We start from the raw sequence: 17,547 nt of genomic DNA, 5'->3' as shown, positions 1-17,547 counted from the left end.
GAACACAAGATCGCTGAAAAACGCATATTGAGAAACAGCCACTAATTAGCTGCTTATTCATAGCTAGTAAGATAAAAGAGTTTAGGTTTTGGGTATTTTAGATTAGGATGTAGAATAAAATCATATTGTATAACTACAAAAAGAAAACTATTAATATCTAAATAGGCAGGTAATAAGCCAATAGTTAATAGTATGAATTGCGACTTTAACTAAAGTGTTATAAATCCTTACTTATTTAAATCTAATTCATATAGATGTGTTTGAACGTTTATTTTAATCTAATTCTGGATATGGATAGGGTTAGTTTTTGTGTTTACACTTTAACAATAAGGTTGTATTAGTTAAAGCCAGTTAATGCGTTAGTTAACATGAAATAACAATATCTGTTAATCTATTAAACTTCATCCAGTTTTGTGACCTAATCTAAAGTGAGGACTATTTATGCGTTATAAATCCCGAGCAAATGACAATTAAAGGGTTAGTATCAAATGAACAATAAATGTTTGCTTATCTAAAAAGTAAAATTACTGTAAATTTTAAACATTGCTGAATAACAGATGTGTCAACATATAACATACAATTGAATAAAACAACAATATAATCATTTAACAATGATACAACACTTGAATGTTATTTAGCATTATTAATACGATATATGCTATTGATAGTTTTATTTTTGTTCATTTTAAGTTAATTTTCATTTGATACAGTTTTATTTGTGTATCTTCAGATGAATAAAAATGAAGTCGTTTATGTTCTTTTTTCCTGTTTAGAATATAACCGAGCCTTTAATTGTCATTTATAAGGGATTTATAAAGCATAAATAGTCCTCACTTTAGATTAGGTCACAAAACTGGATGAAGTTGAGTTAATAAAGCTTTTATTAACATACAAATTAACTATTAGTATATGCCTGAATATATAAATGTTACCTTGAATAGTTTATTAATAATTTACTAACTCATTCTGAATAAACTAACAACCAGCAACTTCTCTCAAATAACTGTTTTTTAAACTGTAAATAACTGTAAATGATGCAATACTTAATTTAGTAATGAAAAAATGATAATTAAAGTATGAAAATACAATCATTAAGCACATTATATATGTGCTTGTAAGTCAAGAATACAGCATTTGTATCTGCAGTTATAAACTGCTTACTAACATCTGTTAATGTTAATGAGTTAACTATTTGCTAATGCTTAATAAATGATTTATAGTGTGTAGTTATTATAAAGTGTTACCTTAGATTCCATTAGTTAATATTAGTTAATATATTTACTAACATGAATAAACGATAAACAATTTACATTTATCACAGTATTTATTTATCTTAGTTAATATTAGTTAATGAAAAAGTCCAACGTTGTTAGTGTTAACTCACGATGCATTAAATTATGTTAACAAGCACAACTGTGGACCACTACACTGTAGTTAAATTACTTAAAGTGAGTAAACCCGTTGCCTTAAAAGCAACAAGTTGATTTTACTTTAAAGAAGTCAGTAAACCCATTGACTTAACTTTTATAAACATGCAAGTAGTTTGTTTACTTAATAATTATAAGGCAGCTTTTTTTTAAGTAGTCAGCTAATAATTTTTTAACACTTTAGTACTATGAGTATTACTGTAAATGCTGTACAAAATTGTTCATCCTTCATGTTATTAAATACATTAACATGAAATATGAAACTTTATTTATAAAGTAACCAGTTATTTAGTACGTTGTTTCCCGTTTCCACAGTGGTTCCTGCGTCCTGATTATGACCTGTTTACTCCATACATAACTCACAGAAAGGCCTTCCCGGAGCAGCCCTTTTATATTCTGCATCCGTCTTTTATCTGGAAACTTTGGGATATCGTGCAGAGCATCACAGAGGAGAACATTCAACCAAACCCCCCTTCCTCCGGATTTATAGGTGAGTCACTTCGTCGATCACATTTGCAAAACAAACCGCTCAATCTATCCTCTTTTTTGATCCTCGCGTGGAGGAAAATTGTTGTGCCACATGTTGCGACCGTAATTTTCGAGAGATTTGCCATGCTGTGCAGTTGACGCACATATCTGACCCTAATTTAAGCAGGATCAAATATTTCACTGCTTCTGCTTTACGTCTTTAGCATCTCTGCTGACTTACAAATGATAATCACGTCTGTTTGTGTGCGCTGTCCCTCTTGAATTAAATTCCGACTGACTGCAGGATGTCTGAGTCTGTGAGTGTGCAAATGTTGAAATTAGTTACTAGGTAACATCACTTTGATAGATGCCCGTTCAGGTGCATGAAATGATTATTTCAATCAGGAAGGGAGCTCGTGTGGAAAAAGCAAACCCCATCAAACAAGTAGAGAATACTTACCTTGCCGTAGGCCAGTGACTGTACTGGCAGGAACAGTGCCCACGGCTGCATAGAGCAACACACACACACACACACACTTTCTTGTTGTGTTCTTTGCAAGTTCATTTCATATTTTAAAGGTGCACTAAAGCTCCGTTCTGATGGCAATGGTGTATATGCACAGAGACTTTTAATTTTCAGTAAGCCAGCTCGAGCACTTCCTGTGAACTGTCATGCCATTATACAATCACAGTGTTTAAGATCTGGATTCCTTAAATTCAATTATCTTCTCTGTGTGATTGAGGCATGATATAAAGTGGATCTCAGACAAGAAACACTGCATTAAATTCCATTGTTCCAACACCTAGGGCTCTATTTGAACAATCTAAAGAGCAAAGTCTAAAGTGCATGGCGCAAAAGCATTAAGGGCATGTCCGAATCCACTTTTGTTATTTTAAGAACAAAAAAAATATGGTTTGTGCCCCGGCGCATGGTCTAACAGGGTTGTGCTTATTCTCTTAATGAGTTGTGGGAGTGTTTTGCTCATAATGTGCATTAAACCAATCAGAGTCTCATCTCCCATTCCCTTTCAGAGTCAGTTGCGTTGCGCCATGGAGCATTTGCTTTTTACATGGCGGACTGTAAGTGGAAAAACTGAACTCTTCACTAGCAAGAAAACAGTTTAACGGAGGATAAAGAATGAGTCTCCTCCATTTGGCCTCTTTACTTTCTCTTTCCCTTTACTTTTACTCATTTCTTTACTCCTTTACTTTCATGGAGTGTGTGGATACACACTCCGCTGAAGGCATCCATTAGCCTACATATTTAATTTTGTTTGTTAAGCGCAAAGAGTTGTTTCAAAACTATTTCTAAATTCAGTTCTAATTTCCAGCAAAGAATAATTGATCAATAACAACAAAGTGTGGTCAAAAAACCAAAAAGTTATATTCAAACACACATTTTATGCTCCATATGGTCTAAAACACGACAGGTGGACAAATCTAAACTTGTCTTTATTAAAACAAATATAAATATGCATATAATAAATACTACTACTAATAATAATATTATACAAATGCAAACTGTCAGGAAAAAAGCCCCCCAACATAAAGAAGGCATGGAGGAAGTGGTTTTATATTTATGTAGAAAATAATATTTTTTGCAACATTTTAATCCTTTAATTTGTTTTCATATGCAAAGATATTTGTGTATTGCTGTATATCCTGTGTGTATTAAGCAATGTGTAAGTGTTTGGACCTGCACAGACGCATAACTAATGCACTCTATTTCAGTTTCTCAAAATAGCAACACGCCAACAATGTGCCTTAACACACCTTCTTTTTAGACCAGAACACCCATGAGTCCACAAGTGATGCAAATGTATTTGCTATTTAAGCAACGTGGTGCAAAACATGAAAACTACTTTTGCGCTGGTCTGAAAATAGCAACAAATCATGCCATAGACGTCTTGCGCCTTATTGCGCTGGGTGTATAATAGGGCCCCATGTTTTAAAAATATGTACATTTATTTTACCACAGTATTTTACCAAGCTCCTGATGGACATGTTTTGTTTAACTTTTGTTTTGTATGTGAACAGCTAAATGAATCCTTATTAAAAATCCTAATTTACATTAGTGGCATGGTGGCTCAGTGGTTAGCGCTGTCACCTCGCAGCAAAAAGGTCGCTGGTTCGAGTCCCGGCTGGGTCAGTTGGCATTTTTGTGTGGAGTTTGTATGTTCTCCCCATGTTCATGTGAGTTTCCTCCGGGTGCTCTGGGTTTCCCCCACAGTCCAAAGGTATGTGGTATAGGTGAAATGGGTAAACAAAATTGGCCTTAGTGTACTGTATATGTGTGTGAATGTGAGAGTGTTTCCCAGAACTGGGTTGCAGTTGAAAGGGCATCTGCTGCGTAAAACATATGTTAGTTCAGTGGTCACCAAACTTGTTCCTGGAGGGCCGGTGTCCTGCAGATTTTAGCTCCAACCCTAATCAAACAAACCTGAACGAGCTAATCAAGCTCTTACTAGGTATACTTAAAACACCCAGCCAGGTGTGTTGAGGCAAGTTGGAACTAAACCCTGCAGGGACACTGGCCCTCCAGGACCGAGATTGGTGACCCCTGTGTAAGTTGAACACATGAAACATATGAATAGTTTGTGGTTTGTTCCACTGTGGCAACCCCTGATAAATCAGAGACTTAGCCAAAGAAAAATGAATGAATAATTTACATTATCAGTGTTCAACCTTATAATATTGAAAAAGTCACATCAACCTTTCACTGAAAGTTTATCTGTATCCCATTGTGTATCATGGGGACATATGAAAACTAAATTAATAAAATTCTCCTCTGTGATTGAGCTAGATGAAGCTATATTTATGGTGAACATCTTGAGATTGTATTGTGACAGAGAAAAAATTCAATAATGCTATTGTATTGAAGCACTGAAGCAAAGTTATTTTTGTAAAAACTTTCAAGCACTTCGATAATGTGAATCTCCATTTCTTTTTTCTTGCTAACAACTGTGAAACAGTATCTATAGTGCATTTCAGAGGTCAAAAAAGATTTACAAAATTACTTTTAAATTGATCGCATTACAGAAAGTCAGGGGACTGGATTCAAATGACAATAAAACCACCACACAACCTTGATGTTTAAAAGAAAGGCTAAGTTGGCAAGGGATTTTAATTGGGTGAGAGAAAAACAGAGTCTGGATTCGAATGGCAATGAAATCATCAACTTTCCCCTGTAAATGTTGAAATCCCTTACAAACCTCTGAAAAATGCTTTTGACAACAGTGCCAGACAAACGCAGCCAATCAGCAGTTTATAGACATTAAAAAGGCACAGGATCCTGTTGAGAAATGGGCATGGTTGCAACATAGGCTCATTCTGAAAACGTACCCCATATACATTTCTAGAGATCGCAAATTACGTAGCCAGAAGTATGTATGGCTGCATTTCGTTGCTGAACTGCATTGTGGATTCGTTGGCACCGCTGCAGAAGTTAGGACCTTCTCAACTTTTAAAGCACCAACTGAAGCATCAGCCAATCAGGTCGCTTTGTGCATTACCCCAACTCAGACAGTAGCCAATTACTGACTAATTTCATTGGCTGACGCTGTCAGCCCCAACTTCAGACCCACCTTCTGTCAAGCATTGACGCTGAAGCCCAGTGTGAATCGGGCGTTATCAGTTTGCCCAGTAGCTTGCCACATACGTCGCATGACTTCAGGCGCAGAGGGGAGTTGGCTGCTATGATGGGGTGTGAGTCTATTGAAGAACGGTACCAGAAAGCAAGTAAGACAAAAACAAAAGCCAAAAAAAAATAATAATAAACAAGTAAATAACTGGGTGATAATGTGGTAAATCTGAAAAAGTGGTAAAAATCAGATTGCCGCGAGGGCTTTTCTTTTTCTGGATTGCTTTTGAAAACCCTGTCGGTTGGGCTTTTAGAAGTGGGTGGGAGGGTCAATCAGTGCTTTTGAAAACACTATTGGTTGGGTTTAGGGAAGGAGGAGGGTGGGTCAGTCAATCAGTCAGTGAGTCAGTCAGTCAGTCAGTCGACAGCGGCCTCTGGTGGATTTACATGAGAAGAGCAGGCACGAATGGCACTGGCTAGAGAAATATGAGACCTCAAAAAGCATACACAGCTTTTGAAAACAAAAACTGCAAAAACGTAGCTCCTGGGATGTATTCGCCGCTCTCCAGAAATGTATATAGGGGTATGTAATCAGAATGAGCCTGGGTTGCATGTTTGTTTTGGTGCTTTCAAATATAAAAATCATTTGATCAGGGCAGGTTAACATAGGGAACCACAAAAGAAGATGCTGTCATGCTATAATACAGCCTCATGTCGCAGACTCCCTTTTTTCTTAAGGGAAAACAATTAAATGGGTGCTTCTCAGTGGGTTCTTCAGGCTTATTTTTGTAAGTCAGTCTCAATTGGATCTTTTGGCAAATATTGAATAAGACAACAAAACAAAGGAGATCTAATGCTGTTGGGTCCAGTTTTGTCTTTTTGATCATATAAACATTGGACATTCTTAGTGCTGATTTGTTCTAGTTCCGTGAAATGGAATGTGTGCAGAGGATGATGGATGATGAGGGGATAAGTTTGGTCCATTCTCCAAAACACTCAGAATAAAGAGAGCACAATATAGCAGTAATATCTGTGACAATTGCAGAGTTTTTCACCAAAACTGGTAGGAACACTAATGAAATGAACTGCTTTTTTGAGCTTGAAATAACACAAGGATTTGTAAAGAACACAACTTTTATTTTTGGTTGAATTATTCTTTTAATATAGTTACCAAGTTTGGAGATGCTGTCTGAAGCACTGCTGTGACTAATGGTTCCCCTGTCGCCATGCTTGATCTCCATCAGTTAATGGCGAGATTAGGAAGGCTGTCCAGAAAGAATACAAAGCAGTCATGGGTAAAGGATTTTTTTCCAGAGCGCTTTCTTTCAAATTCAACGCTTAGTTTAACATTTTATCCAGACCTGACCTTAAAAGGATTGGGAACTTACATACAACATGAGTGCAAGCACATTCATAAGCAATGGAGAAACACGTGACCTGAACATCCATTTTAACAACAATTCACTAGTGGCTGTATGCACCTTTCTTGACCACTAACATTTATCTTGACATGTCACATACAAATACAGATGGAGATGTTGCATTTCAGGTCTGAGAACAGTTTGTCTTCACATAGATGAGATAGAGATCACTTTGCTACAGTTCTGATTTTCAGCTTTTAATTGGTAGGCACTCCACAACACTAAACAGATGACTTCTGTCGGGTCATCATTTGGGAAAGGCGAAGCTTTGTGGACTGGTTTAGCCAGAGACAGGGGTGCTGCAATCATTTTGGAGACCGATGGAAGGGGGTGCGTTGTCAGCCACTGGGTTGCTGTAAGGCCTTCGATTGAGCTGGATGCCAGTAGTTCTTGAAGGCATTGATGACTGTCCGTTCTCTAGAGAGCTGTGTTTGCAGTGAATCAAGATGAGGAAACACCTGTAAAACTGAACAAAACACTGTAAATTAGTGTTCATAATTCTGAGACACATGTTGCAGAGCTATCTTTTATTTTGAATTGATAGTTTGGAGTGCATTTTAAAATTGGCACGGGGCTTAGGTACATCATTACTCTTTCAAAACAATTTTTGAAAATTGAATGGTTTTCAATTCAGATGATCTGAATAACAAATGTCTCATTTTTAATTAACCCAGACTCATTGGAAATACGTGCCTATGAATACAATCTCCTTCCTTGAACCCAACTGATGGTGTTTTCAAAAGCAAACTAGCAAAGAAAAGTGCTCCCTTCTACCCTTCTACCACCACCTTGTGTTTTTTCAGGTTTCATTTTATTGAGTTTGTGGAACGGCTATACATTGGACTCAAACCCCATTCCGCTCCACTTCCATCTCCCATGTCCAGCATCAAGTAAGCGGTCAGCAGTTTCACCCCACAGCCTTGGGTTTTACATACAAAATGCAGTGATAAGTAGCTGTGAGCACATATTTGTCAGTTCTCAAAAATACACAGCAGGGTACATTTCCCAATGCGCCTGCGTTCTATTTAATAGTCTCTTAACCACAACACATTTATTTTATACCACATCATAATAAATATATATATATATATATATATATATATATATATATATATATATATATATATATATATATATATAGTGATGCAGCAAGAAAGTCGCTGGTTCGAGCCTCGGCTGGGTCAGCTGGCATTTCTGTGTGGAGTTTGCATGTTCTCCCCGTGTTCGCGTGGGTTTCCTTCGGGTGCTCTGGTTTCCCCCACAGTCTAAAGACATGCGGTATAGGTGAATTGGGAAGGCTAAATTGTTCTTAGTGTGTGAGTGAGTGTGTATGGAGGTTTCCAGAGATGGGATGTGGCTGGAAGGGCATCCGCTGTGTAAAACATGTGCTGGATAAGTTGGCGGTTCATTCTGCTGTGGCGACCCCAGATTAATAAAGGGACTAAGCTGAAAAGAAAATTTACATATATATATATATATATATATATATATATATATATATATATATATATATATATATATATACATATGTGTGTGTGTGTGTGTGTGTATATGTATGTTCTGCAAATACCAGCACTTGTCCAGCCTCTTCACCCTTGTGTATTACTCCGCCTATATACAGCGACAAGCAGAGGACACTCTACTGTTCGACAAATATTGCTGCTGTTGGACAACAAGTATGCAGTTCATTTATAAGGATAGTGCCTATTTTAAATATTTATAATTTCTGTGAGACCACATCTGTGTGATTGAGCAGACCAAAGACTGTTAACGTTGTCCATACACAAGATGGCGACAGGGACCGCATAATAAGCCCTTAGAGGAGGAAAACCCCAGTGTCATTTAAAACTACAACTAATCAAATCATTATAAAACTTGTAAGTGACTTTCAAAGTCGATCTCTCTCTTTTGTATGTTGTAGTGTTGTATTTATACCATAGTAATTGTAGTGTGTTGAGTGTGAGATGGGACTCACATGTTAAGAATGTATGTTTTTGTGTTGGGCACTCTTTGTATAACCCTGAGTTACTTTTTGATTGGCCATCTGTTTCTAGTGAGTCTTCTGTTTTCGCTACTGCAGACCAAGCGGCAACCTCCCGCTCTCTCTCGGGAAGCCAATACGGAAGTAACTGAAACTGCAATTCATCAAAATTCCGCTAGTCCTGGCTCCATAATAGAGCAAGTTGCAATTGAGCCCACTGTTAGAATGGCCAACTTTACAGCAGAAGAAAAGGTGTTTACAGCCTGGTACAAAGAACGATTTTGGTTCATATAGCTATTATTACCCTCCATGACAACTGTGAGGGGGGTGAATTTTTTTATAACTCATCCATTTCCTTTATATTAGGTTATATTCAGTTTGCATAATTAAGGGCGTGGCCACTTGAGTGACAGCTAGGTCTCGCTGGTCACCGTCACTTCACCCCAGCTGAATCCGGCAGATTAGCCACTGATCTCGGCATATTCATCGTATGTTTGTTTTCTTTTATGTGGCTTTACACAGTCAGCTGCCTTTTGGACTTATTTCTTACAATTATCAGATGATATGGGATGCTGTGTGCATTTAATTGTGCTCACAAACCATTCACGTGGCCTCGTTTCCCATGTGAGTAAAGTTATATACTTGTATACCATCTCTATAAATGTATTTGTTTTATTTAAGATCATTTATCATTAATATTTTTCTTTAGACCCGTAAAGCACTCCAGAATGTGCCAGATTGATTAGCTGTAGGCTCTAGAACAGTCATCTGAAGCGTTCTCATACAGTGTTATGCTGGAGTTCATCAATAGTCTTGCATTTACTAACACAGACTATATCTGAAGTGTTTGGAAGTAATTCGCGTTTTCCTCCTGTAGAAAAACGTCATAAGAACAATGTTTAGTGGCTCACTGTATTACTACAGTGTTTTTAAAAGTCTAAACACTTTATTGATATAGTGTACAGCCAAGCACATGTGGTCAGAACACAAACGAGTCGCAGGTAATAGAGTATCAAGCGTTTCTCCCAAAGTAAAGTCTTTCTGCTAGGTCTAAGCAAAGTGCCAGCAGGCGTCTGTAGCACCGCCCACTCTCCGCCTCTTTGCCCTTGTTTGGTATCCCGCCGTGTGTGCGATGACGCGCGAACAAAATGGCGACGGTTGGCCGCGCCTACTTGTAGCTTCTTTTGCAGTGTTCAGAAACCTATGGGTGACGTCACGGATGCTCCGTCCATATATTTTACAGTCTATGCTGCAGACTAGTTAAGTAAACAGTACGAAAGAAGAAATGCCCGCATATGTTTAGCATTTTTCCTTATCACAAACACAACAGTAATCTGGTAGTGTTTGCTTTGCTTTGGCTTTTTCTGGGTTAATAATTGTGAGTGATATCCTGAGTGCAACAGAGAAATACTGGGAAATATCTCTAGACTGATGGCATATCATGCCGTGCAGCCTTATATGTCAGAAAAATCACCTGTTTTGTCATCACTTTAGACATTTCGCAAGAGACTCATTCAAATACTAGATCTAAAGTGATGTTGGTGACTGAGCAACGGTTTCTGCTGTTCTGACGTCAGCTGTAGATGTAAATGGATGGTGGAAGAAAGTAGTTCCTCATACAAAAGGATTTTGAGACTCTCCGTGTTTGATTGTTTTTTATATACACGATTATGCAATCAAACTACAGTCAAACTGTTGTATAAATAGCACACAGTGCGATGTGGCTGTATATCGTCACTGGTGGGACACAACGCACGCCTCCCACCAGTGCTGATATACAGCCATATATATATATATATATATATATATATATATATATATATATATATATATATATATATATATATATACATATATACATATATATAAACACACACAGTTGAAGTCAAAATTATAAGCCCCCCTTGATTTAAAAAAAAAGTTACCCTAACATGCCTAGTTAACCTTTTTAACCTACTTAAGTCTTTAAATGTCACTTTCAGCATAATAGAAGTGTCTTGAAAAATATATAGTTAAATATTGTTTACTGTCATCATGGCAAAGATAAAATAAATCAGTTATTAGAAATGAGATATTAAAACTATTATGTTTAGAAATATGTTTAAAAAATTCTGCTCTCCGTTAAACAGAAATTTGGGAAAAAATAAACAGGGGAGCTAATAAATCAGGGGGGGCTAATAATTCTGACTTCAACTTTATATCCCAATTTTTTTTTTTAACAGAGCAAGGAATTTTTCACAGTATGTCTGATATTTCTTCTTTTAGAGAAAGTCTAATTTGTTTTATTTCGTCTAGAATAAAAACAGTTTTTAATTTTTTGAAAACCAATTTAAGGTCAAAATTATTAGCCCCTTTAAGCCCCTTTTTTTGACAGTCTACAAAACAAACCATCATTATATAATAACTTGCCTAATTACCCTAACCTGCTTAGTTAACATAATTAACCCAGTTAAGCCTTTAAATGTCACTTTAAGATGAATAGAAGTGTCTTAAAAATATCTAGTAGTAGTCAATCGAAAAAAAAAATCTTAAGAGGGCTTATAACTGAAAAACATAATTGAAAATACTGTAAAAATCTCCCCTGCTCTGATAAACATCACTAGGAAAATATTTAAAAAATAATAAAAATTTCACATAAGGGCTTTTATTATATCTTAAACAGTATACTAATTTCCTTACATATTTCATTTATGTTAAAAAAAGTGAATCCTTATAAATAACAGTGTAAAAATATAAATGTATTGGGGGAAACTGACCCATCATAAAAATCTAATTATCTGATATTTTAAAAGGCATATTGACCTTCCTGCACCATCATAACAGCCTAAATGAGTTTATGACATTATTATTATTCTTTCTGCATGCGGTCTGCAGTATACTTAAAAAAAAGAAAAAAAAAAAAACATCTTTAAAAGGATGAGAGGACAACAATGAGAGTCACACCATTAACACAGCTGTTACTGCTCTGAATGCTTGTCCTGACTTGTTTCTTCATTGATGAGATGTTGGATGTTTACTAACTTGTCACAAAAAAGAGCTATAGAAACCGCCGTTTACATTCAGACCCATGTGTATGTCATGTGACCACCCCTTCACAGTATCAGTAGTTTGCCCAGGGATGCCAATTAAATTCAATCCAGTCCACACAACCGTCCCTGTGGCATGACCTGAGCTACAACGAACAACATGAGACGCACACCATGCTGCTTCTCAAATCATGCCTGCTGGCTTTCTGTTTGTCAATACACTCAGATCACTTTGTTGCCTTGACAACCTGTGGATGTGCTCACATGATGAGCAACCCGTCTTAGGTGATTGGCTGTCCCACAGGTGACTCTTGGATTTTCGTTTTATTTGTGGGAATAATTTTTTTCCAATAAAAAAGTAACACTTTATAATAACTACACACTTTGAATAATTTATTAAAGGGTCACGAAACATTAAAAAACATTTTTTGAGATGTTGACAGTCATATATGTGTCCCATGCTGCTAAAAACCACTATTAGGACACATAATTTACAAAAAAAGTGAAAATTGGTTGTTTTTGCGTTATTTCGAGCAAATTCGTTCTTCCGGTTTGAAAATAAATTTTGAAACTACACCACGGTGATGAGATCATTGTGTAAAATCCAGCGTGGAGACTGGATGTCTGTACTGGCCGCGTGCTCTACTGTGAACGAGATACAACTACATTAATATGCATGATAGCTTTGAAGACAGTGTTCTGTTACAGTGTTCAGAGAGTTTGTTGTTATTCGTTTGTTGTCACTGTTGCGTTTATAAATGTGCCGCAACGCAGGTTTGTTTCCATTTCCCCATGATGAGGGAGGACCCACATTTGTGGATTACAATGGTCTGCTAACACGTGACAAAAATATGTTTGTAAGGAAATTTTTTTTTACCCGAGAGCAGGTGAAATCCAGATTTGCCACTCGTCTTCTTTTAAAAAAAGACGCGGTTCCAGTTGGTGTTGATTGTCCTGTCTCTACGGATTTGGTAAGTGAGCGATCAATGTTCTTTAGTTATGTTTATTCATATGTTTATTCGGTACTCTTTCAGTTTTTAAAGACATACCTTAGTCAATATGATTTAGTTACTAAGTTTACAATAATATCTACGGTGGCCGAGAAAGCTTAACGCTCTACAATTTAAAAAAGCACGAGCAATTACAAAAAAAACTCCAGCTAAAAAAAAAACGATCTTCATCAATTTGACAGCCCACGTGTTGCAAATTGGTCACAACACAAACAACTGAAGAAACGCACAGCAAATTGGTCACAACACTTGCAAATATCCATGTAACAGAACGAAAATGTTTCTAAGGGACCCAAAAACATGATGGACCCCGCTGAGATATGGATGTGTTATTATGCAGTGACTGTTGCTAAATGTAGTGATTGGTGGTCTTTGAAAGGGGAGTTATTTTTCGCTTTTTTAATATCTTGATTACACGACATGACAACACACAATCTCAGCAGGGTCCGTCATGTTTTTGGGTCCCTTAGAAACATTTCCATTGTGTTATGTGTTATTTACAAGTGTTGTGACCAATTTGCTGTACGTTTTTTCAGTTGTTTGCGTTGTGACCAATTTGCAGCACGTGTGCTGTCAAATTGATTAAGATCGTTTCTTTATTTGCTGGTGTTTTTTTTTGCATGTGCTCTCTTAAATTGCAGCGCGTTAAGCTTTCTCGGCCACTATGAATATCACTACAATATTATGGACAGTAAGATCTGCTGTAAATGCTGCTCTCCAAATGTAAGCATGTAAAAAAATGTAAGCATGTAAACACCTTAATCAAACTATTGCCATCGTGTAGGATTTTTGCCACATATGATTTTCACCGCATTTTTTGACAAGATAGTCTATACACACACGCTGGTTTGGCACTATTCTCTGCACCTACCAAGAAATGCTGAGTTTTTTTTCTCCCATACGGCGTGCGGTATCAAATTTCATTAAAACAACACTCTTCCAGCAGTTTCTCGCATCCAAAATCTTGTTTGACATGGGGGGCATGCATGAAATGTACCTGAATGAAAGTGAAATAGCCAAACTGCAGTTGAAGTCAACAAATTAAGAATGAAATACCTGAAATGACATAAAACTCCAGAAGAAATGTGGATAGCCGGGTGACGCAATGACGTTAATCGAATTATGTGCTATAATATGTAAAACGGGATCATGAAATGAACATTCAAAAAGCAACTCATGCAAACACCTTCATCATATTATTGTCTTATTCAGATTAAGGCACATTTTAATTACTGATGTCCATGTAAACGTAGTCACTGTCTATCTCCCCTGCGTCTGTGTTTGTGTTGCCGCTGTGAAAATCAGAGCATGCACATACTGAAGCTCCCCTTTTCATGCAAACCCTTCTCTCTTTCGCCACTTGACACTCTCACTTAAACAAAGCTCGACTGACCGACTTTCCTGACTTTTTTCAAACTTAAAGGTTCATGGTCCTTTAAGCATTAGAAATTACTTAATTAATCATTTTAAAGCATTAACTCTTCATTAGTAGACATTATTAAGTTTTAATGTCTATTAATGTAGAGTTAATGCTTTACAAATAATTAAATCGCTATTTTTATGTGTTTAAGAAATGATAATAATGTTTAAGAAATGATTTATAGTGCGCAGTTATTATAGAGTGTTATTTACAGCAGTGGTTCCCAAACTGGGGGTCGCGACCCCTGCGGGGGTCGCAGAATAATTTCAAGGGGTCGCGAGAGTTATTTAAAAATTGTGTAATTTTCAGTGATTATAATAAATATTTTTCAGTATTACAAGTGAAAGCTAATATTTTCAGCTTTTTAAAAGATATTACTGATTCATAAAGTATTTAGGACACATTCGGGCAGAATGCATCTTTGTACTTGGAACGCAGCGCTCAGGAACAGTTTAAAACTGTTGTCATGTCAACTTGCCGCAGTAAACAAAGCCTTCAACGCTTGCCCCGCCTTCGCGCTCTTCTTATTGGCCCACTGCTCTTAGAACTGAACACGAATGATTGGTTAAAATCAGCTGTCAATCACTCAGTCAACGCCTCCTGTCTTCAGATGACAGGAGCTACAACCGCGAAAATGTAAAGCGCTGAAGACGAGAGAATGAAAACAACACTGACAGATTGTGTCTTAGAAACACCTAAAGCTACAAATATTGGCACATCTGATTACTGATCATGTGCTGAATGTTAATCCACCAGCTATACTTATTGAAGAGTGGATAAAAGACCTCCATTGGCTTCAAGTCTGCTATGAAAATGACTAGCATTCACTGTAAAGTCTGTGGGATATCTTTTGGGATATCCGTCCGTGTATCTTTTGGTCACTCAATTATGTTATAAAAATGTCTTTTCTTGTGATAACGGGATTTCATTAAGACATATTTTCCTCACGCATGCATATTTATTTTTTTGCTTGTTAGGTTTGATTATTGTTGGTTTCAAATGTAATAAATCTGTTTATAAAACTTGTAGTAACAGTGCGATAATTGGTGGGAGCCACTAAATTTTGGCTGGTGCGTCTACATTTTTAAAGTTAGAAGCACCAGTGTTACCAAGCAAAAATGTTAATTTCGAGCCCTGTAATCTATAGTAAATATAGTTAAAATATTGTGAACAGCTTAAAAAAAAAGCTATTTTTATTGTTTGTATATGCTTTGGTAGTGGGGGGGTCGCGAGTTCTTGACGATCTTACAATGGGGGTCGCTGGTTTAAAAGTTTGAGAACCACTGATTTACAGTATGATAAGAAATATGGTTGACTAACTAGAAATGGTTGTTTCCTGAACTTGTAGTATTCCAGTGTCATTATTCTCCAGAAATGTAATGATTTATTTTCTATAAAGTACAAAGCTTAAATTATATGCTTCAACCCTACCCCTAAATCTAACCTAAATGAATACTTGCCAAATTGTTAAAAAAAAATAAATAAATAAATAAAACCTTTACACATAAATCATGTATCCATTGTAATACCCATGACATTACAATATGTACAATGAGTAGAAATAAAGCCCCCCTAAACATTTCATAGAGAGATAACAATGCTAGGGGCTGGGTTATTGGTGTGTGACTGCACGACGAAGGCTTTGATGTGTGTCTGTGTCCTGCTTGTGTGATCTCTGTGTATTATTTCTGATCTTGTGTAATGTCAGACTGTGTATATTGGCAGCCTGCGGTCAGATAACAGCGTCTTGATAGTAAACAAAAATATAGTTCTTCAGAGGTGGCCAACAATAAACAGACAGAGCTGACAGAATGCACTGTGAACTAACAGCTTATCAGCTTTAACCACAAATCTTTTATGTACTCATGCAAATCTGTATAACTTTATTTCTTCAGTCAATATACAATACTTGTCCTTTTTTTCTGTGAAGGAGCCTTGAGCTTACAGTATATATGATGAATGTATTGTATATGATTATTGTATATGATTTATTTATGTAGAAACAGGTCTCTGACTGTGCGTTCACACCGAAGGCGGTGAGAGCGTCAAAGGTCGCTCTTGGCCGCCCTGGTGACAACGCTATCTGCCTTTATCTCCGGCGGCGAGAGCGTCAAAATTTGCTACATTGAACTTTTTTTTTTTAAAGGGGGCGCTGCAGCGTATCATATCAGTAAAACGTGCTTTCTAGTGTGAAAATGTTGCACACTTTTTATCAAATTCATTTAATAATTAAAAATCAAGTTGCATGTGGTGTGGCTTTGCTTAACTTAATTATCCAATGCTCCATATGTCTGAAATATTCTAAAGCAGCAATACTGTTTTGTATTGTCACATGCTTTTTTAAAGAAAAGAAAAATAATTAATTGTTTATGTTTAGTGTGGTCAGAGATAAATTTGGTAAATCCTTCCTTTTGAGCTCTGAAAATTGTGAAATAAAAACTGCTACTACTATGAAACTATGACCCATTTGCTCGTGATTATTGAGCAAGCTCATACACGACACACAAAAAGTGAAATGAATGAGGAGGCATGTGGAGATAACGCAAAATCTAAATCAAGTAATTTTAGCATGTCAAAGTCATATTCATGTGTTTAAAATATATTTTCCCAATAAAATTGTGGCTAGTGAAAATGGCGAGTGGCTAGTAATGTTGGAAAACTACTAGCCACAGTGGCTGGTGATCAAAAAAGTTAATGTCAAGCCCTGTATATATATATATATATATATATATATATATATATATATATATATATATATATATATATATATATATATATATATATATATATATATATCTCAAGCAGTGGACTTCTACATTCTGATTGCTTGCCGCCGAACTGCATCATAGCTTATTACCATAAAGTTGACTTGATTTCAACTCTGATCGACACCCACACTGGCAAACACGCCCGGAAAAAGCCGCTTATCGCCACCAGCTCCCTACTTTATCAGGCTACTTTTTCGCTCTTGCCACTTTCGATGTGAATGTACAGTTATGTTCACCAATACGTATTTGTTTGCTCAACAGTGACAAAAATAATATATATATATATATATATATATATATATATATATATATATATATATATATATATATAATTTTTATTGTAGAAATGTGTCTCTAAATGTAGAGATCAACTAAGAATAATAAATGAGGTAAAAGTGTTATTCCAAGGTTATTATAGTTAATGAAAACAAATGAAAAATGAGAAC

At 36.3% G+C, this 17,547-nt stretch overlaps 2 protein-coding genes across 3 annotated transcripts in view; one reads left to right on the top strand and one right to left on the bottom strand.

Annotated features, from left to right (window-relative positions):
• Positions 1 to 17,547, top strand: part of st6gal2b (ST6 beta-galactosamide alpha-2,6-sialyltranferase 2b) — a 78,715-nt gene that overhangs the window by 32,597 nt on the left and 28,571 nt on the right. For both annotated transcript variants that reach the window (XM_056459699.1, XM_056459698.1), the window contains exon 5: positions 1,743 to 1,917. In XM_056459699.1, the coding sequence (XP_056315674.1) occupies positions 1,743 to 1,917 (175 nt within the window). The remainder of the gene's footprint in view (positions 1 to 1,742; positions 1,918 to 17,547) is intronic.
• Positions 6,625 to 17,547, bottom strand: part of tmtops2a (teleost multiple tissue opsin 2a) — an 81,528-nt gene continuing 70,605 nt past the window's right edge. The window contains exon 4 of the mRNA XM_056459700.1: positions 6,625 to 7,362. Coding sequence (XP_056315675.1) covers positions 7,177 to 7,362 — 186 coding nt within the window. The 3' untranslated portion in view covers positions 6,625 to 7,176. The remainder of the gene's footprint in view (positions 7,363 to 17,547) is intronic.

This window comes from Danio aesculapii, chromosome 6, assembly GCF_903798145.1.
Source record: "Danio aesculapii chromosome 6, fDanAes4.1, whole genome shotgun sequence".
In the NCBI taxonomy this organism is placed as follows: domain Eukaryota; kingdom Metazoa; phylum Chordata; class Actinopteri; order Cypriniformes; family Danionidae; genus Danio; species Danio aesculapii.
This window is presented reverse-complemented; position numbering and strand designations above follow the sequence as displayed.